General features: G+C 48.1%; 1 protein-coding gene across 6 annotated transcripts in view; it reads left to right on the plus strand.

Annotated features, from left to right (window-relative positions):
• Positions 1 to 18,554, plus strand: part of MSH5 (MUTS-homolog 5) — a 246,404-nt gene that overhangs the window by 115,054 nt on the left and 112,796 nt on the right. For all 6 annotated transcript variants that reach the window (XR_015186333.1, XR_015186334.1, XR_015186335.1 and 3 more), the window contains 2 exons: positions 9,141 to 9,222; positions 9,306 to 9,379. Coding sequence is in view for 3 of the 6 variants with exons in the window: in XM_086499439.1 (XP_086355565.1) it covers positions 9,141 to 9,222; positions 9,306 to 9,379 (156 nt within the window). In the remaining 3 variants the exon portion in view is untranslated. The remainder of the gene's footprint in view (positions 1 to 9,140; positions 9,223 to 9,305; positions 9,380 to 18,554) is intronic.

Here is an 18,554-nt window from a genome sequence, read left to right on the forward strand (position 1 = left end):
GGCAGCCATGCTACTGTGCATGGAGTCGAGTTAGCAGCTTGGGAGAGGTTTTGTATGACGCTGAGGGTCTCGGATACATGGCAGCATTCTGGCTTTGTGAGGTCTCCAGAGAGTCTTGCCTTCTCTAGATCGGACCGCAGAGTGGGAGGAGTGAATCTATCGCGCATAGATCGCTTGTACACTAGTGACCACTTCAGTGACTTGGGGGGATCAGTGGGCATCCTGGCAAGGACATCCTTCTCGGACCATGCACCAGTGATTCTCACAGTGGCAGATAGGCAGAGGAGTGGGAGCATGATGCTTCGCATCCCAGAGCGGGTCTTGTTGGACCCTGCACTCAGAGAGAGGGTCGAGGCTCTATGGACAGAGGGCATGGACAGCCAGGCTCCACCTGCAGACAGAGTGGCCTCAGGCCTAGCTCAGCTTAGCCACTTCTTTCTCCAGGAGTCTCTGGCTCGACGGGCTGCAGCGAGAGAGGAGGAGCAGCGTCTCAGACGAGGCATTGCTTCACTACAGAGGATGCAGGAGCAGCATCCAGACAGTCCATGGTTGGAGGAGCAGTTACAGCAGGCTCGACAGGAGCTTGCTTGCACAGAGGAGAGGCGCCATGAGTTTGCCTTTCATCGACAGGCATCTCAGTGGACTCAGGTGGGTGACAGGGTGACCGGTGGTTTTTTTGAGACAGTGGGACCTCGGCACTCGTATGCCAAGGTCAATCAGTTGAGGAGACCCGATGGGTCAGTTGTTTGTGAGCCTGAGGATATGCGTGCAATCGCTACTGACTTTTACCGTGAGCTACTGTCGGCTGAGCCCGAGTCAGAGAGACAGGATGTATGCAGGGAGCAGGTTTGGGCACAGATGCCCTGTCTTGTGACTAAGGAGATGCGGCAGAGGCTTAAGTTACCTCTTCAGCTTGAGGAGCTGCACACGGCTCTTAGGGCCCTCCCTCGTGGTAGCTGTCCAGGTGAGGATGGGCTGACTCCCCGCTTCTTCTTGGAATACTGGGACCTGCTTGGCCCAGATCTTTGTAGTGCCTTTCAGTACATTCTGCACACAGGAGTGATGCCGGATAGCATGAGTGAGGGCCTGATTTACCTCATTCCAAAGGAGGGTGGCTCCTTGGATGAGATTCGACAGTGGCGCCCCATCACCATTCTCAACTCAGCCTACAAAATTCTTGCCAAGGCTCTGAGTTTGAGGATTCAGCCACTTTTGGAGAGCCTTATACATGGGACTCAGACAGGTTTTGTCAAGGAATGCAGTATCCTTGACAACATCTTCACTTTTTGGGAGGCTTCTGTCCTTGCACGGCTCCGTGGGGAGGACCTTGTGATTCTTCTTCTCGATTTTGAGAAGGCATACGACAGAGTCGACTAGGACTTTCTAGAGGGCACGCTACGCACGATGGGCTTCTCAGAGGCTTGGATCAGAGGGGTGTCAGTTTTGTACAGACAGGCTCACAGTCAGGTGCTTTTGGCAGGAGGTAGAGGTGAGCGCTTCATGCTCACACGATCGGTCAGACAGGGTTGTCCTCTTGCCCCCTTTCTCTTTCTGTTCTATGCGGAGGCGATGAGCAGATTTTTGGTGTCACAGCAGGTTGGTTTGAGGGGCTTAGCACTCCCTCTACGGGGAGATGAGCTTTTGGACGCTGAGTTTGCCGACGACTCAGCCTTGTACTTAGAGGGCCAGGAGGCCAATTTACACAGATGTGGGCAGGCTTTGGAGACCTTCTGCTGTGCATCGGGCGCACTGATCAACTGGAGAAAGACAGTGGCTTTCTCGGTTGGTAGTGCTCCTGTGCCAGATTGGATGCCAGGAGAGGGTTTCAGGTGGATTCCTCCAGGACTACAGTTCGGTACTTGGGTTGTCAGGTTGGTTTGGATTTGTCCCCCGAGCAGCAGATTGCTCCTCTTCTCCTGTCCATCAGGAGAAAGCTGTTACATTGGAGCTCAGCCCGACTTTCGCTGGTTGGTAGAGTAGTAGTTGCCAACCAGGTGTTGTTGGCGACTATCTGGTACATCACTTCTTGCTGGATCTTCTCGAGTTCTTGCATCAGCCAGGTACAGAGGCTGATCAGGAACTTCCTTTGGTCAGGTCGCGACACTCAGATTGCCCGAGCCAAGGTGGCTTGGTCGGTCATCACACTTCCTTGTTCTCAGGGAGGGCTTGGGATCATTGATCCAGCACAACAGAGCAGAGCCCTTCTTGGGAAGTTCGTCGTCAGAGGACTTCTTCCAGGCGAGGAGCCCTTGAAGGAGTTCTTGTTGCAGAGGCTTCGTGCCAGGGTGCCTCAGTCAGGAGGCCCTTGGCAACCTTCGACCAGATGGATCTTTACAGAGTTGCGTCGAGTTGGTTTGAGCAGGAGATTGGAGGACCGATTCGCTGTGAGTCTGCTTCGTTCTTGGGAGCTATTACGGCGTGGCCTAGAGAAGAGACAGTCGACGTGCACGGAGGAGCGCCTACGGTAGCCCCTTGTCTGGAACCCCATGGTTAGCACTCAGCGAGGCCACTTGGTTGGGAGTAGGCCTCATTTTTCTTGGGGTCCCATGGCAGCAGGTCCAGCGCGCTCTCTAGGGGACTGGCTAGAGTTCACAGGTTTGTCAGAGGAGGTGCAGGTTGTCCAGCTACAGGGCATGAGAGGGGTTCAGAGCATGTGTCAGGACATCTCAGAGTCAGTTCCAGCTGACTGGCTCACGCCTCTCGAGCCAGTGGCACCCCGATGGATGGGAGCCTTCACACGACTGGAGGTTCTCATTTCAGTCAGGGCTTGCTCAGAGACTGTCCCAGCCCTGTTCTTCGAGCTTCAGGGTGGGGGACGACTACAGAGAGTTGCAGTAGAGGCCCCGCGGGTAGCAGAGTGTTGTTTCCAGAGGATCCGAGTTGTGGGCATCTGTGGGAGGACTTGCGTCATAGACCCTGACCTAGCAGCTCTTGAGACAGGACACTGGAGGCTGTGGGCTTGGGAGTGCTGTCCACTGGCACGAGTACAGTGGGATCCTGGTGAGTGGCTTTGGAGGGACCCATTCTCTTCTGCAGACCGCCTAGGAGTCCCTTTCTTTCAGTACACTGTTCGGCTTGGACGTCATATACTTGCAACACAGAGTGAGACCCGCCCCGCTGCAGCACGTCATTGGCAGGAGGAGGGTCTCACAGTTGAGTTCTTGGCAGCTTTTTGGCAGAAGCTGTGGGACTCCAGACAGCCGAGGCGCGTCACCTTGTTCCAGTGGTTGGTTGCACACAGAGCCACAGCAGTAGGGAGCTGGCTTGTACATAGTGGTCTCTCGGCCGCATGTACAGCGTGTGACCAGTTGGTGGAGAGCCAGCGTCACTGTCTTTGGGACCGTCCCTCGGCCCAGCAGGTGTGGCTACGAGTTCTTCGGCTGATGCTTGCCCTCTCCACGGCTCGACAGTACACTTGGGGGGCAGCGGCTTGGTCCACCCTCACGGGCCCGGCACTTCAGTTTGAGCTATCTTCCACCAGTAGGATGATAGTGATACAGGGGGGTCGACCTACACTCCAGCCTGCTACAGACCTTACTCCACAGGAGTGGAGCAGTGAGAGAGCGGAGTGTTGGGAGCTCATCAGCGGCCTAGCTCTCTGGTTCATCTGGCGGGCCCGTTGTTTCCGCATCTTTGAGGCTCGCCTTGTACCACCAGCAGAGACTGTTCGTGACTTTTGGCTAGAGCTGATCCATACTCTCAGAGGACAGCTTGAGGGACTACAGGGCAGCTCCGACCGCATGCGGGAGCGCCGCGAGGCTTTCCTTCGACTCTGGCGCCCTGGGCCGTTCTACTCCATGGTCAAGGGGGTGCTCAGATGGCACTACTGTCCACCTGTGTGGCTTTTCCCTCCTCCCATCTCTTGATTTAGCCCCATTGTACATTGGCTGTTTTTTCATTGGGAGAGTCTCCCCACCATGCTTGTTGTAGCCCTCTCTTGCAGAGGTGGATGTAGCCCTATGGGCAGTTTTCATTAACTAATAGAAGGATCTTTTTCTTTTTAAAAAAAAAAAAACTGTGATTTCTGACTATAGTAGGCAGCATATGTAGCGTATTCGGGAGAATGTCGGTGATGCGAAACAGGTTAGTCAACGACTACAACAGCTGGCTGATTTCCGCCCATTGTCTGACTCTGAGATCACGGAGTTATGTGAAGCTAAAGTGTGTATTCAGCAAAATGATAAGAGGAAGCTTGCTAAGTGGTAGACGCGTGCCCGGCAACAGGCCTTTATGGACAAAGGTTGTGCTTCGAAGAAATTTTTTAAGCATTTGCATCATTCGAGAGTCTCACAGTCCATTAAACGGGTTATGCTTCCCTCGGGTGCTTGGACTTCTTCGAAGCAGGAATTTATTGAGGTTATGGTTTGACATTACCGTCAGGTGTTTGCTGCCCCATCACAGCCTTCTTTGGCAGCTTGTCGAGCGCGTGAATTGTTGCTTTCTTACGTTAGTCCGATCTTGTCTTCCTAGGAGGCACAATGCCTTGAGGATCCTTTCTCTCTCGCCGAATTGCATAGTGCCTTGCTTGCATTGGGCAGGTGGAGATCTCCTGATTGGGACGGACTGACTGTGGAATTTTTCCTCTCGTTTTGGGATGTTCTTCAACAACCCCTGATCTTCATGATAAATGTGGCATGGGAAAAGCAGGATTTACCACTTTCATGGAAAGAGGGCTTACTTAAGTTGTTGCCCAAGCAAGCGCTTTGCGAGCAGTTCTCTCATTGGCGGCCCATAACTTTGATGCCGGTGATATACAAGATTTTGGCTAAAATGTTGGTTCACCGCATCAAGGACTATTTGTTTACCTGACTTCATCAGGCTCAGTATGGTTTCATTCCTCGTCGTCAGATCATGGACAAAACAGATCATGGACAATTTGGCCAATCTTATAATTGGCATGGAATATGCTAAGTATACGCAACAAGATGTGTTAGTCATGCAAGTTGATATTGAAAAGGCCTTTGATACTGTGCACTGGGACTTCATTGCAGCCACCATGAGATGTCTAGGATTTGGTCCTAAGTTGGCCAATGTGGTTTATTTCTTGTATGATTGTAGTACGTCTTCGGGCATCCTGGACGGGGAATTGACAGAATCGTGGCCGCTTGGTTGCTCGGTTAGGCAAGGTTGCCCTATTAGCGCTTTGCTGTATGCAATTGCTTCTCATCCTTTGTTGATGTATCTTGATAACTTGACCTCTGTGGAGCGTCTTCATGGTTTGCAGCTACCATCGGGTCGTACTTTTATTGGGCAGGCTTATGCAGATGACTCGCTCTTTATGCCCGGCAATCAGCAAAATGATGTTCAAGAGATTATGAACGCTTTGGAATTGTTTGCGCTTGCGGCTGGTCTTAAAGTCAATTTCCGTAAATCAAAGCTTCTGCCGCTCCGTTCTTGTGATTGGCATGCTCTTTTGTGGCCAGGAGAGATTGTTCTTCCAAATGTAATCACTAGGCATTTGGGTTATCCAATTGGATGGAATGTTACTCACACACAGAAAGTGGATTGGGTTATGAATCGCCTGAATGTTAAATTGCATTACTGGAAGCTTTCTACGTGGCCGCTACATGTTCGCCTGCGAATTGTTCAGAGTATACTCATGGCATATGTTCAGTTTTTTGTGCCTTTGTTGCATTGGCCACGTCATTGTCTTGACTCTCTCATGTCGGCCATTTTGTCTCATTTGTGGCGAACGCGTGCTCACAAAAAAGGTTTGCGCTTGATATCGATGGCAAAACTTTGTACACCAAAGCGCTTTGGTGGTTTGAATATTTTGGACCTGCGTAGGCATGTCATTGCTAGGAAGGCTATGCTTTTGCCTACACTTGTGCAACAATCTCAGCCTTGGACTCTTATGTTTGCACACTTGAGTCAGCATGTGGTTACATCCTCATTTGGTCACTGGCAATCATCCATGTGGGAGGTAGTATTTGGTAAGATGGAGGGTAGTATTCCTGGATGCCCTCTTTCTTCCACCTTGCTTTCTGCATGGAAACATGTTACAATTCATCTCTCATGGAATGCTCGGAGGGAAGGAAACTCACTTCGTGTGGAGAGCCTTCATTGGAGTCGGGCTTTTTCTCTTACTTTGGTCGACCACTCGCCTCGCCAGGCGTATTTCCTTTCTTGCCGTGGCATTCGTGTGGTTGAGGATGTGGTGGACGCAGCTGGTTTCACTTTCGAGTTTCCATTTGCCGCTCGTCGCTTTGGATTGGGCATGTACTATCGCCAATTTTGGAGAGAATTACAGCAAATGTTGACAAGTTTCTTACCAGTTTCACCTTTGGTTGATGGTGATCGCATGTCTGATTGGAAGCTTGGGGAAATGCCATTTCAAGATATTTCTGCTGGCCGGGCGTATGCTCTTCTTCTGCCTCGTCCCTGGATTGCTGATTATTGCAACGCTATTTGGCACATGCATAAATCAGATATTTGGTGGCGTAGGATTATATCTGCAACATGGGAAAGTCGTTTGCCGTTGAAAGAGCGTTTGTTTCTTTGGCGGTGTTTGCTTGGTGTGCTCCCAGTGGGTACCTTTCTTCAGAGGCGCCGTATCCGCTCTTCATCATGTGTCCGTTGCTTGTCTGCCGACGAGGATGTTTGTAACCTCTTGTGGGATTGCTGTGTCACTCAAGAATTCCTTCGTCGGGTTTCTGCTTGTCTGCGGCTACGTTTTCCCACGACGGTCTTCCATAAGCGGTTTTGGATTTTTGGTATCTTCTCGCCGGCGTTGCAGTGCTTTGCAGCCTTCTTCATGTGGGTCAGGTTTTGGGCATACTGGAGCCTGTGGCGACAACGTAATGGCTATATGTTCCATCGCATTCATACGGATCCACTACCTTTCTTCAAGATTTCCCTTCGGCAGTCTTTGCGGTTTGCCTTGGAAGTTGGTGATATCACGTTAGAGATGCATCAGCTTTCTTATGAATGCTTTTAGATATTTTACACAGCCGAACACTCCCGTGTTCCTTTCCTTGTACATCTTTTTGGTGGGTTTTCCTCTCTTTGAGGTTTCCCACAGTTAGTTAAATCAAATTGATTTACAAAAAAAAGATAGTGTTTATAGAGGCCTTTCTCAGAGGATGAAATCCGAGATGCACTACATGCGTTACTCCATGGCAGGTGTCTTGGTGAGGATGGTTTGACACCTGCTTTTTTTCTAGAGTACTTGGATGCTATGGGGGCTGGATTATGTAGGGCCTTTCAGCATATCATGGACACAGGAGACATGCTTGATAGTCTAACAGAGCGTTGCTTTACCTTATCCCCAAGGAGGGAGGCCTGTTAGTCTCTTTACCCCGAAGCACGTCCTTGTGGTGGGAACCTCCTAGTGCAACCATCAGAGTCCTATATGATCTCCTACCCCGATGCTTGTCTCACTGATTATAGAAGCCCCTGTCTCACTATGTTCCTCTTGGGACGGCTATTTTCAGGTGTGATAGTGGATGGTGGATCTGGCATCAAGACTTCACTATGTTGGCAATAGGTCTACAGCCTATCCGACCTGCCCCCTTTACATTACTTTGGTCAACCAGAGGACAATCTACCCACTGGGCATAGTGGACAAGGTGCCTCTGCAGGTACAAGACTTCACCTTTAACTTGAATTTTGTTTTAGTTCGCCTTCCCCAGGTTGAGGGCGGCTTCCCCTTGAGCATTGGCAGGCCATGGCTGCAACGCACTAAAGCACTACATGATTGGGGAAATGAGGTGATGTGGATTTATACTCTTAGATCCCCAACGAACGTCATTCGTCATGAAGGGGAATGGATCTACTGGTTCATCATAGTTCTTTGTTAGTGGAGTCCAACCCCGAATTGAAACAACCTACTCACGTGATGGGCCAAAGGAAGACTTTCTTGAGTGGTTGGAAGGTGCCAAGTCTATGCCCTGTTATGTTGTTCCTATTCAATCTTTGCCTTATGATACCCCATCTCCCAATGTCCTTACAGTAGTGGGCCATGATGTGCTGCCCAGTCCAAAAGAAGGTGTCGAGGTCATAGAGGCTGATGACTCAAATGCTCCTACAGTGGAAGCCTTGGGGCTTGGTGAGCCTATAAAGGACCATTGAAGAGGAAAGAAATCTCCTTTACAAGAGTTCACTGAACCCTTACCCTAACCTGTTTTTGACTCTCCGACCAAGGCAAAGCTCACCTCTGTCTCTGATGAGCTACCCTTCGATGGGCTTCCCCAAGGATGGATGCAAGAAGCATATGCAGATTTCGATATTGATCAAACACCACCTCATGATGTCTATATGCTCGAAGAAGCGGCAACCTCTTCAACTACAAAGACATCTTCAGCCATGCGCTTGCTCATGACTTCTTTTTTGTTAAAGTGGAGCCAGCCTGCTCTTCTCTACGGAATCTATTCATAGGAAAAACCAATAAAAAATTTCAGCTTTCAACAATCTTTAATAGCTCTAATGTTGTGACAAAAATGAACATAATAGATGTATTCATCAATCCAGATGGTCATTGTATCATGGATAATTGGCTTCAGGTGTTGTGCTTTGGATGTGTCCAGACCAAGACTCTTGTTATTGACAAGAGCTTTCTGTCATACAATCTGAGTGCTGTTGCTGGTGTAGCTAACTAATATCACGGGATGGTTCTCTGCTGGTGGATTGTAGGCTTCTAGTAGGAATTTTCGGCTGCTTCATTGTGTCACATGAGGGATGTGGACATGTGTTTCAAAACCTTTTAGCAAGTGAGATTTGTGTAAAGTGCCGCAAGCAAGCCTAGCCATACCCCTCCTAGCCCCTACCCACCCCCTACTCGTCCCTACCCACCGCTCCTTGCCTCTACCCACCTACCCTTCGCACCTATCTAGCTCTAGCCCCTAACCACCCCTACTTGCCCCTACCTTCCGAGCAATCGCCCCTACCCACCCCTCTCGCCCCTATCTAGCCCTATCCACTCGTCCCTATCTAGCCCTTGCCCCTACCCACCCCTACCCACCCTTGGAAGTCTCAGGCATGATCCTTTGGCTGTTATGGGCGCATGCCATGTTTCCTATGTTTTGAAACTAGAGATAATACAAATAATTGCTAACTTGTTATATGCATGCCTTTGAATAAATGTTGGGATTATATGGCATAATTTCTAAGCTCCTCTAATTGGCTATTTGAATGTTTCATAGGTTGCTTCCTTAGAGTTGAAGAGGCTTCCTAAACAAAGCTTGTGCATTTTTGTGGGATCAATAGTTTACCTTCCTCAAATAGGTGAGATTTTTTCCATGAGTTTAAAGAACTTATTTTTGGGATTTCCATGCTTTAAAATTTTGCTCGATATTGCTAATGTGCAGGTTATTTGATGTGTTTGACTGGGAGAAAGCTCGAAGTGGAGATTTTGCAAGATCTACCTGATTTTGAGTTTGTGGTAGGGTGTAATTTTTGTCTGCAAACTCATCTCAAATAAATCAGTTGAATTTGACTCCACATGTTTTTGTACTTGTTAGTGAGTTTTGCTCTCAACATTTCCTAGCATTTCATTTCATCTCTCTCTCTCTCTCTCTCTCATGTTGTATGCAGTGCAGATATGGGGACCTTCTGTAGGCCAAGATGGTTGAAGACGTATGGAGAGGCCCTTGTTATCTATGATCTCTCGACTGAATAGAGCCAAGGCCTCCATACCCCACGCTATCATTCAAGCAGACCTAGCTGCCCCTCCTATGGAGATTGAGGCGCTTACCAGCTCAGTCTGCTTTGTGCACAGTTTGTGGGATACTACTAGAGACAGATATGCTAGACTGGCCCTTGAGTCTTCCAGACAGTTAGCACATCAGGGGGACACTTCATGCTGGTATGCACAAATGACATCATGGTTTCAGATGCATGGCTTCACCATGGACAGGCTGCCCCCTTTCCAGTACTCTCTTGAGACAACCTCGATATCTCTTACACGGGTGGAGATTACTAGACTCATTCGTTAGGACCTGATCCAGCTGGATACCAAGAGGACATGGATAGAGCCGCCACATGAGTTGGGCACGAAGATGGCTTTCTATAGAGAGCATCTTCTCCACCTCAGAGGAGATGAGTTTGTGATTCGACCCAGCTACATGGATACACACAGCTAGAGGAGCATCATCACTCAAAGCTCGGCCCACACTCATTCGACCACTACCGGCACTCTAATTGACTGAGCGTTGGAGCTATGGAGATCCAGATGGCTACATTGAGGAGAGGGGCTACACAGCATCGACAAAGACTATAGTAGAGGATTTGAGCCATACTCTCTCGACATCTAGAGTGCAGATGAGGATGGATTCTAGTAGTAGTATTTTTGTTCTAGTCTTTTTGTACCCAGACATGGTATCAGATTCACAATTTTGTAACAGTTTGGTCTCATAGGTCATTTTGGCCTTTTGAAGACGCTAATATAACATTTCATTTCATTTCATCTCTCTCTCTTCTCAGAGACAAAGCTACATTACATATGTCATTGCACAATGTACTATGAGATTCAAGGCCGTCTCCATTGCTTATTCAGAGAGGGTTTCGATCCTTTCCCTAGGATCATAAGTTATGAGGATCAGAGATGTCTTGGGCTATATCTACTTGAGTTACACAGATATAGAGACACTTACTAGGGAGAGCTAGAGAGAGACAGTCTCTGAGACAGATTACAGATTTCTTTTCACTAGATATGGGACAAGTAGATGAGCAACCATCAGTGCAAAGCTCGGCCCACACTCATTCGACCACTACCGGCACTCTCATCGACGGAGCACTGGAGCTACGAAGATCCAGACGACCACGATTGAGGAGAGGGGCTACACAACATTGACGGAGACCGAAGCAAAGGATTCGAGCCATACTCTCTCCACATCCAGAGTGCAGATGAGGATGGATTGTAGTAGTAGTAGTATTTTTGTTTTAGTCTTTTTGTACCCAGACATGGTATCGGATTCACTATTTTATAATAGATTGGTCTCATAGGTCATTTTGGCCTTTTGAAGACTTCAATATAAGATTTCATTTCATTTCTCTCTCTCTCTCTCTCTCTCTCTCTCTCTCTCTCTCTCTCTCTCTCTCTCTCTCTCTCTCTCTCTCTCTCTCTCTCTCTCTCTCTCTCTCTATTGAGAGCGCATAGACAGAGACAGTCCCAGCGACGCATCTCAGATTTCTTCAGTTCGAGTACCACAGAGGCAGAGGGGCCACCACCACCCCAGGGCTCGGTTTACACCCATACACACACCAATGGTACTCTCATTGACCGAGCTATAGAGTTGGGGAGATTGAGACGACCACGACTAAGGAGGGGAGTTATGGAGCACCAACGGAGATTGCGACAGAGGATCCACAGGATTCTAGCACGACACCTAGAGTGTCGATCTGGATAGACCTCATGCTACTGCTATATTGTATCATGGTGACACTTATCCCCATTTTGTACCTTTGTGACATTATACCATTGCTCAGCTTACCAGCCACCCATAGGAGTCGGTAGCACTCCTATCTCAGTTCTAGTTTGTAGTTTTCTTTGTTTGTACCTAGACTTGGTACTAGACTCACCATTGTAATCAGTTTGGTCTCATAGGTCATTTTGGCCTTTTGTAGACGTTAATATATGATATCATCTCTCTCTCTCTCTCTCTCTCTCTCTCTCTCTCTCTCTCTCTCTCTCTCTCTCTCTCTCTCTCTCTCTCCCGACAGAGTTGCACTACACATGCCACTGCCGCGTCTACTACGAGATACGAGGCCGCTTCCATTGCTTGTTCAAAGAGGGCTTTGGACCACTCTCCAGAGTCATGCGGTACGAGAATCAGAGATGCCTGGGTTTGTTTTTGCTCGAGCTGCGTAGACACAGAGAGAGCCTGATGAGAGCAGAGGCTAGCGAGTCTCAAAGACAGATCACAGACTTCTTTAGAGCTGCCACTGGACACCCGGAGGAGTTACTACCACAGTAGAGCTCGTCGCCTCACACCAGAGGCACACTGATCGGCCGAGCGATTGAGCTGGGGAGATCCAGACGCCCACGACTGCGGAGGACTACACAGCATCGACGTAGGCTACATCAGAGGATTCGGATCACTTTGGCCCAACATGCACGACGCCCGGTCAGACTATTGACCATGGAGGAGATTGATGAGATCCGCCAGCGACCGATGCTCGATCTCTTGTGATCGAGCTATCCCAGCTAGCTGCTTAGTTCACACCTAGCAGTTTAGGATTCCATAGTATTTTATTTTGTCATTCTGTCATTTTGACATCTTGTTACTCTGACTTTGTATCAGATCCACCACATTGTAACTTTTTGGTCTCATAGGTCACTTTGGCCTTTTGAAGACGTTAATATAACATAACATAACATTTCATTTCATCTCTCTCTCTCTCTCTCTCTCTCTCTCTCTCTCTCTCTCTGTGTGTGTGTGTGTAATAAAGCGATGCTTGGTAAGCATGTTGAGATGTATCTATCTGTGAAAGGGGAGATGTAGGCTCTAATGCGGGCAGAAGTGAATGTAATGGAATGTATTATGCAGAAAAAGTTGGATGAGGCAATTGCAAGCTTTGAATCTTGGAAAACCAAGGTGGAAAAGTCCATGAAGGAACAAGATGCAGTGATTGAAGAGCTTAAAGGGGAACTTGCAGCTTGCAAAATTATGCCCAAAACAGAAGGGGGAAATCAGTCCTCGATGTTAAAAGAGCTTGAAGATATTAAGGAGTAGGTGAAAACTCTGCGCGAAGGGGAAGAACTAAACTCGAAAGAGGCTTCCTCATGGGCGGAGCGCCTTTTTAAAACACAGGAGAAAGTTGACGGAGTAGAAAAATGGATTGAAGGTGCAAAGAAAGGGAAGGCCCATATGCCAAAAGCCGCATAGACTTCTACCATCATCAATATGACCATTGAGGAGGAATAGAAGAGGAGGACTAGAGCCCTCCATGTGCGTATTACTGGTATCAAAGACACCAAGAATGTAGAAGACAAAGTGAAGGAACTCTTGTAGCGCATGGGCATCCCGGAACCTATGCACACAGGTGATTTGAGAGTAGGAAAGAAGGGAGTGGATGAGAAGGGAAACGTCAAAGAGAAAGCACTTATTTTGCGTTTCCCGACTTTGCAAACAAGGAAGGAATTCCTGAAGAAGAGACCAGCACTTAAGAAAATTGGAATATTTATGGGGGATGACCTTACTTTAGCACAAATAGCACATATGCAAGAGTTGATGCCAGAGATCAAGGCAACAAGGGAGAAGGGAAAAATTGCCTTTTATAGAAGAGGGAAAGTAGTGGTTTTGGAAAAACGCACAGCATGACGATGCGAGACATATGGGACCACACTCCGGATGGCGGCATGGAATTGTAATCGATCATATAGGCTGGATGTGGGTGCCTTTGAGGATAGCTTCAGAGATAGAGACATTGTCTTTTACTGAGAGACACATCAGAAATCTGGACAGTTGATGCCAAGTGTGACTGGTTATTTATGGGAGACAGCTTGTCGGCCAGACGCTAGATCCCAGCATGGGAGTCGAGGTTCAAGAGGGGTAGCAGTCTTATTCAAGGAGGAGTTGCAGCCGCTATTACAGATTGTCCGGAGAGATGGCCAGGCGAGATACATGTGGGTGAGACTGAGAGCTGAGACAGGCAGATTCTTATACATTGCTATATGTTACTTTCCTCCTAGCACATCAGTCTATACCTCACCTAGAGGGCAATCCCCTTTCTCTATACTTGATGATGACATATGGGAGTTCTCTAGAGATGGAGATATCATTCTCTTGGGAGACTTTAATGCCAGGACGGCCAACTCCCAAACGGTATTTTATGATACCTCGGAGGAGATGCTTAGAGAGATGGATATATCGGAGATGGGGCTTGGCAGACTCTCACAGGATAGAGAGCACACAGAGTATGGGAGATATCTCATGGAGATGACGACTACGCATGGTCTGGCCATACTTAATGGTCTAGAGATTTTTCCTTCGTCTTGGGGATTCACATGCTTTCCACACAGACATGGGGCCAGTACAGTGGACTATGTCATGACTTCACTGTACTATGTCATGACTTCACCGAGCTTCATCTCTAATATTCAGGATCTCAGTGTGGGTCTTAGGCCTGTTGGAGTAGTAGTGGACCATGCTCTCTTGAGTTTTTCTCTCTCTTTCCAGTATAGTGCCTCTTAGACACCACGGAGGATTGCACACACACGGTATACTTTTACACCGGAGACGGATTCAGTTTATGTGGAAGAGATTTACAGACGGATGTGGGCAGCCGAGCCTGTATATAGAGTGGAAGAGATCCCACTTTATTGACGGAGATCTTGCATGGGGCAGCAGCAGAGGCATACCCACACACTCAACCAGATCAGAGAAGACGTTCTGGGAACATGCCTCAGAATAGTTGGTATGATGAGGAGTGTAGAGAAATGAGAGTTCAGATTCAGAGCGAGCTTATACTTGGAGTCATTACATATAGACGGTCTCGGATTGCCCTTCGGCGTTTAGTGCGACGGAAAAGGCGGGCCTTTTTAGCCCAGATGGAACGTGATTTGTATCACTCTTTTTGAGTCGAGATCCAGGTGAGGCCTGGCGTCTCTTCCATGAGCACTCACCTCCTCCAATGATTACCTCTCCCAAGATTTGGGGTCAGTCTGCAGCATCATTATATACAGTACCTGGGCAACCATCATTACCAGACCCTCTAGAACCATGTCCAGCTACTAGTACCTTCTTTACCACTGAGATGGTGAAGAACGCCATTGACAGGATGAGGACTAGGAGAGCATATGATCATGGTGGTTTGGTGGCAGAGCACTTGATACATGCTAGAGATTTACTGTCAGAGGTTCTTGCGCGGTTGTTTAACCATGTCATGTGTGAGGGACTACCCGAGTCCTGGAGATTATCTACTATTGTACCTCTCTTCAAGGCAGGGGACCCCACTGTGCCAGGGAACTACTGTACTATTATGATAGGGCACACATTTGCACCCTTGTATGCATCCATTCTTGAACAGCAATTGAGTAAATGGGCAGAAAATGAGGGCATACGAGCAGCAGGATAGGCTGGATTCAGGAGGGGTTTCTCCACTTTGGACCATATTCTTACACTCAGAGCCATTATTGAGGAGGGTCGGGCACATGTGAGACGGATGTATTGTTGCTTTGTGCACTTCCGCAAACCATTTGACACAGTGCCGAGGGTCAAATTGATGCACAGGCTACTGAAGTTGGGAATACCCACAGAGATCATATGGGGGATCATTGATTGGCCAGGTACACACTCTTGAGGGGATTTCTGACATTGTTCATTCCACTATTGGAGTGAAACAGGGGTGTCCTTTGTTTTTGGTATGTATGTAGATGAGGTCTCTGACTACATTGACAGAGAGGGTGACAGAGGCGCTCAGCTAGCAGGGACATGGATCCCTTTATTATTATATGCTGATGATATTGTGTTGATATCAAAGTCGCCAGAGGGCATGTAGAGATAGTTGGATGCATTGCACAACTTTGCAGAGAATAGTGGACTGTCTGTAAACCTTGGTAAAACAAGGTTATGGTGTTTAACACCACACCACAGTGGGTCAAGAGATCGGCACCTACACTCGTATATTGTGAGGACATTGTGGAGTATACAGATGAATATACATATCTGGGGGTGGTATTCACGGGACCGAGGTTTACTCTGAGGAGAGCAGCAGAGACTAGACTGTCTAGAGCCTATGCGGCATTGGGAGGGCTAGAGAGGATGTGTTCGCAGGTTGAGTTTCAAGAACCACGAACAAAGCTATGGCTCTTTGATACTTTGGTTGCTTTAGCTATGCTTTATGGGGTCCAAGTTTGGGGACCATCTGTGAATCATGACAGTTGGAGGAACATGGAGAGACCCTTGGTATTTATGATATCTCGGATGATTAGAGCCAAGGCCTCCGTACCACATGCGATTATTCGAGTAGAGGTAGCCGCCCCTCCTATAGAGATTGAGGCTCTTACTATATCAGTATCCTTTATGCACAGTCTATGGGATACACATAGAGGCAGATATACTAGATTGGCTCTTGAGTCCTCTAGACGGTTAGCGATGCAGGGAGATGCATCATGTTGGTATGCGCAGATGACCTCATGGTTTCAAAGACATGGTCTCAGCATGGATAGATTGACTCCTTTTCAGTATTCCCTGGATGCACCCTCCCTGCCAGTCACACGGACGGAGATCACTAGACTCATGTCAGGATCTAATACAGTTGGACACCAGGAGGACATGGGTAGAGCCGATGGAGGAGTTGGGCACGAAGATGGCTTTCTACAAAGAGTACCTTCTCCAACTTTCGCGAGATGGGTTTGTGACTCGTCCGAGCTACATGGACACTCATTTGTCTCATGGTCTGCGATGTGCTATTGGTCAGATTCGCATATCCTCACACCAACTGGAGACTGAGACGGGTAGATTCAGAGGGATACCACCGGAGTCTAGGATATGTCAACTATGCGGTAGAGAGCCAGAGACAGAGCTACACTACATATGCCATTGCACTGTGTATTATGAGATACGAGGGCGCTTCCATTGCTTATTCAGGGAGGGTTTTGGACCCCTAGATAGAGTCATGAGATATCAGGATCAGAGATGCCTTGGCTTATATCTACTTGAGCTGTCACAAACGGATAACAATCTAAAATATACTCGGATAAATAGAATTTGTCACTTAATATTGAAGCCAAAGGATATAGAGAGAAATAAAGAGAGAGAGAGAGAGAGAGAGAGAGAGAGAGAGAGAGAGAGAGAGAGAGAGAGAGAGAGAGAGAGAGAGAGAGAGAGACAGTACTGGGGACCAGAAGATGGGCTGGTCCCCCCCCTTAAAGAGAATTCTTTATTAGGGAGAATCTTTTTACAAGCACAAGAACCGGAGAAAACTTTGCCAGCGCCAGCAAGAGAAGACTTTGCCGCCAGAAGACGCAAGAGATCGCGCGAGACTACGAAGCATGGAAGTCGCTTTTCCCGCGCAAGAGCGACAGGTATCTATTGTGGATTCGCCATACGAATTGTTGTCGCGTGTTTGCGTGTGTGTTTGCAAGTACTTCATCGCGAAGAAGAAGCGAGAAGGCTTCGGCCTACGCTTGGGAATTCCGGGAACGGAATTGGGAAATTGTCTGTGGAGTCTCGACTCTGAGTATAGACGGAAAAAGGATTGAGAGCTCGCCTCTCGGATTTCCCTTACGGAAAGGAACGACCATCGAGTCAGAGATTTAGAACGGAGGGGTTTTCTCCGGTTCTTGTGCTTGTAAAAAGATTCTCCCTAATAAAGAATTCTCTTTAAGGGGGGGGGGGGAACCAGCCCATCTTCTGGTCCCCAGTATTGTGTCGATCTGCTCTCTCTCTCTCTCTCTCTCTATTTATTTCTCTCTATATCCTTTGGCTTCAATATTAAGTGATAAATTCTATTTATCCGAGTATGTTTTATATTGTTATGCGCTCCCGTTTGTGACATGAGCTACACCGACATAGAGATAGTCTGTTGAGGAGACATGGAGTACGACAGTCGCAGAGACCGATCACAGACTTCTTTGGATCGAGGGAGCCAAGAGACCAACCACCAGCACAGGGTTGTACCTGCATTCATACCAGAGGCACCCTCATTGACAGGGGGACTAAGCTCGGGAGATCGAGACGACCACGATCGAGACACAGGAGCACAGTCCATCGATGTAGACTCCAGCAGAGGATCAGAGGCATTCTAGCACGACACCCAGATTGTCATTGAGGGCCTATTCTACATTTTCACATTTCACATTTCACACTTCATTTTTAGTTTTCAATTTTTACTTTCAGTACTTTTTGTACTTGTACTTCAGACATTGTATTAGATTCACCACTTTGTATCTGATGGTCTCATTGGTCATTTTGGCCTTTTGAAGACGTTAATATATCATTTCATTTCATTTCTCTCTCTCTCTCTCTCTCTCTCTCTCTCTCTCTCTCTCTCGGACGAAGCTCTGGCCTTTGACACTCTAGTCGCTTCTGCATTGCTTTATGGAGCTGAGATTTGGGGACCTTCATTGGATCATCACGGGAGGACAGGCCGCAGTGATGGATGGGGGGACATGGAGAAGCTTGTGGTCTCGATGATCTCGCGGCTCATTAGAGCCAAGGCTTGAGTACCACGTGCTATTGTTTCAGCAGAGCTAGCTGCCCCCCCACTAGTGGTTGAGGCGCTCACCAGATCTGTGTCCTTCATACACCGCATGTGGGAACTTCCCAGAGACAGATATGCCCGCCTTGCACTTGAGTCCTCTCGACAGTTAGCCATGCAGGGAGATACAACATGCTGGTATGGGGAGATGACATCATGGTTTTAGGCGCATGGATTCAACATAGGCAGATTGCCTCCCTTCCAGTACTCACTGGATGCACCCTCTCTGACTCTTACACAGTCCGAGATCACCAGGGTCATCCGCGAGGACTTGACTCAGCTAGACACCAAGAGGACATGGATACAGCCAGCACAGGAGCTGGGCACGAACATGGATTTCTACAGAGAGCATCTTCTCCAGCTTACGGTTGATGGTTTTGTGACGAGGCCCAGATACATGGACACCCACTTGT

The sequence above is a fragment of the Adiantum capillus-veneris genome, chromosome 25 (assembly GCF_014529385.1).
Source record: "Adiantum capillus-veneris isolate H3 chromosome 25, ASM1452938v2, whole genome shotgun sequence".
Taxonomy (NCBI): domain Eukaryota; kingdom Viridiplantae; phylum Streptophyta; class Polypodiopsida; order Polypodiales; family Pteridaceae; genus Adiantum; species Adiantum capillus-veneris.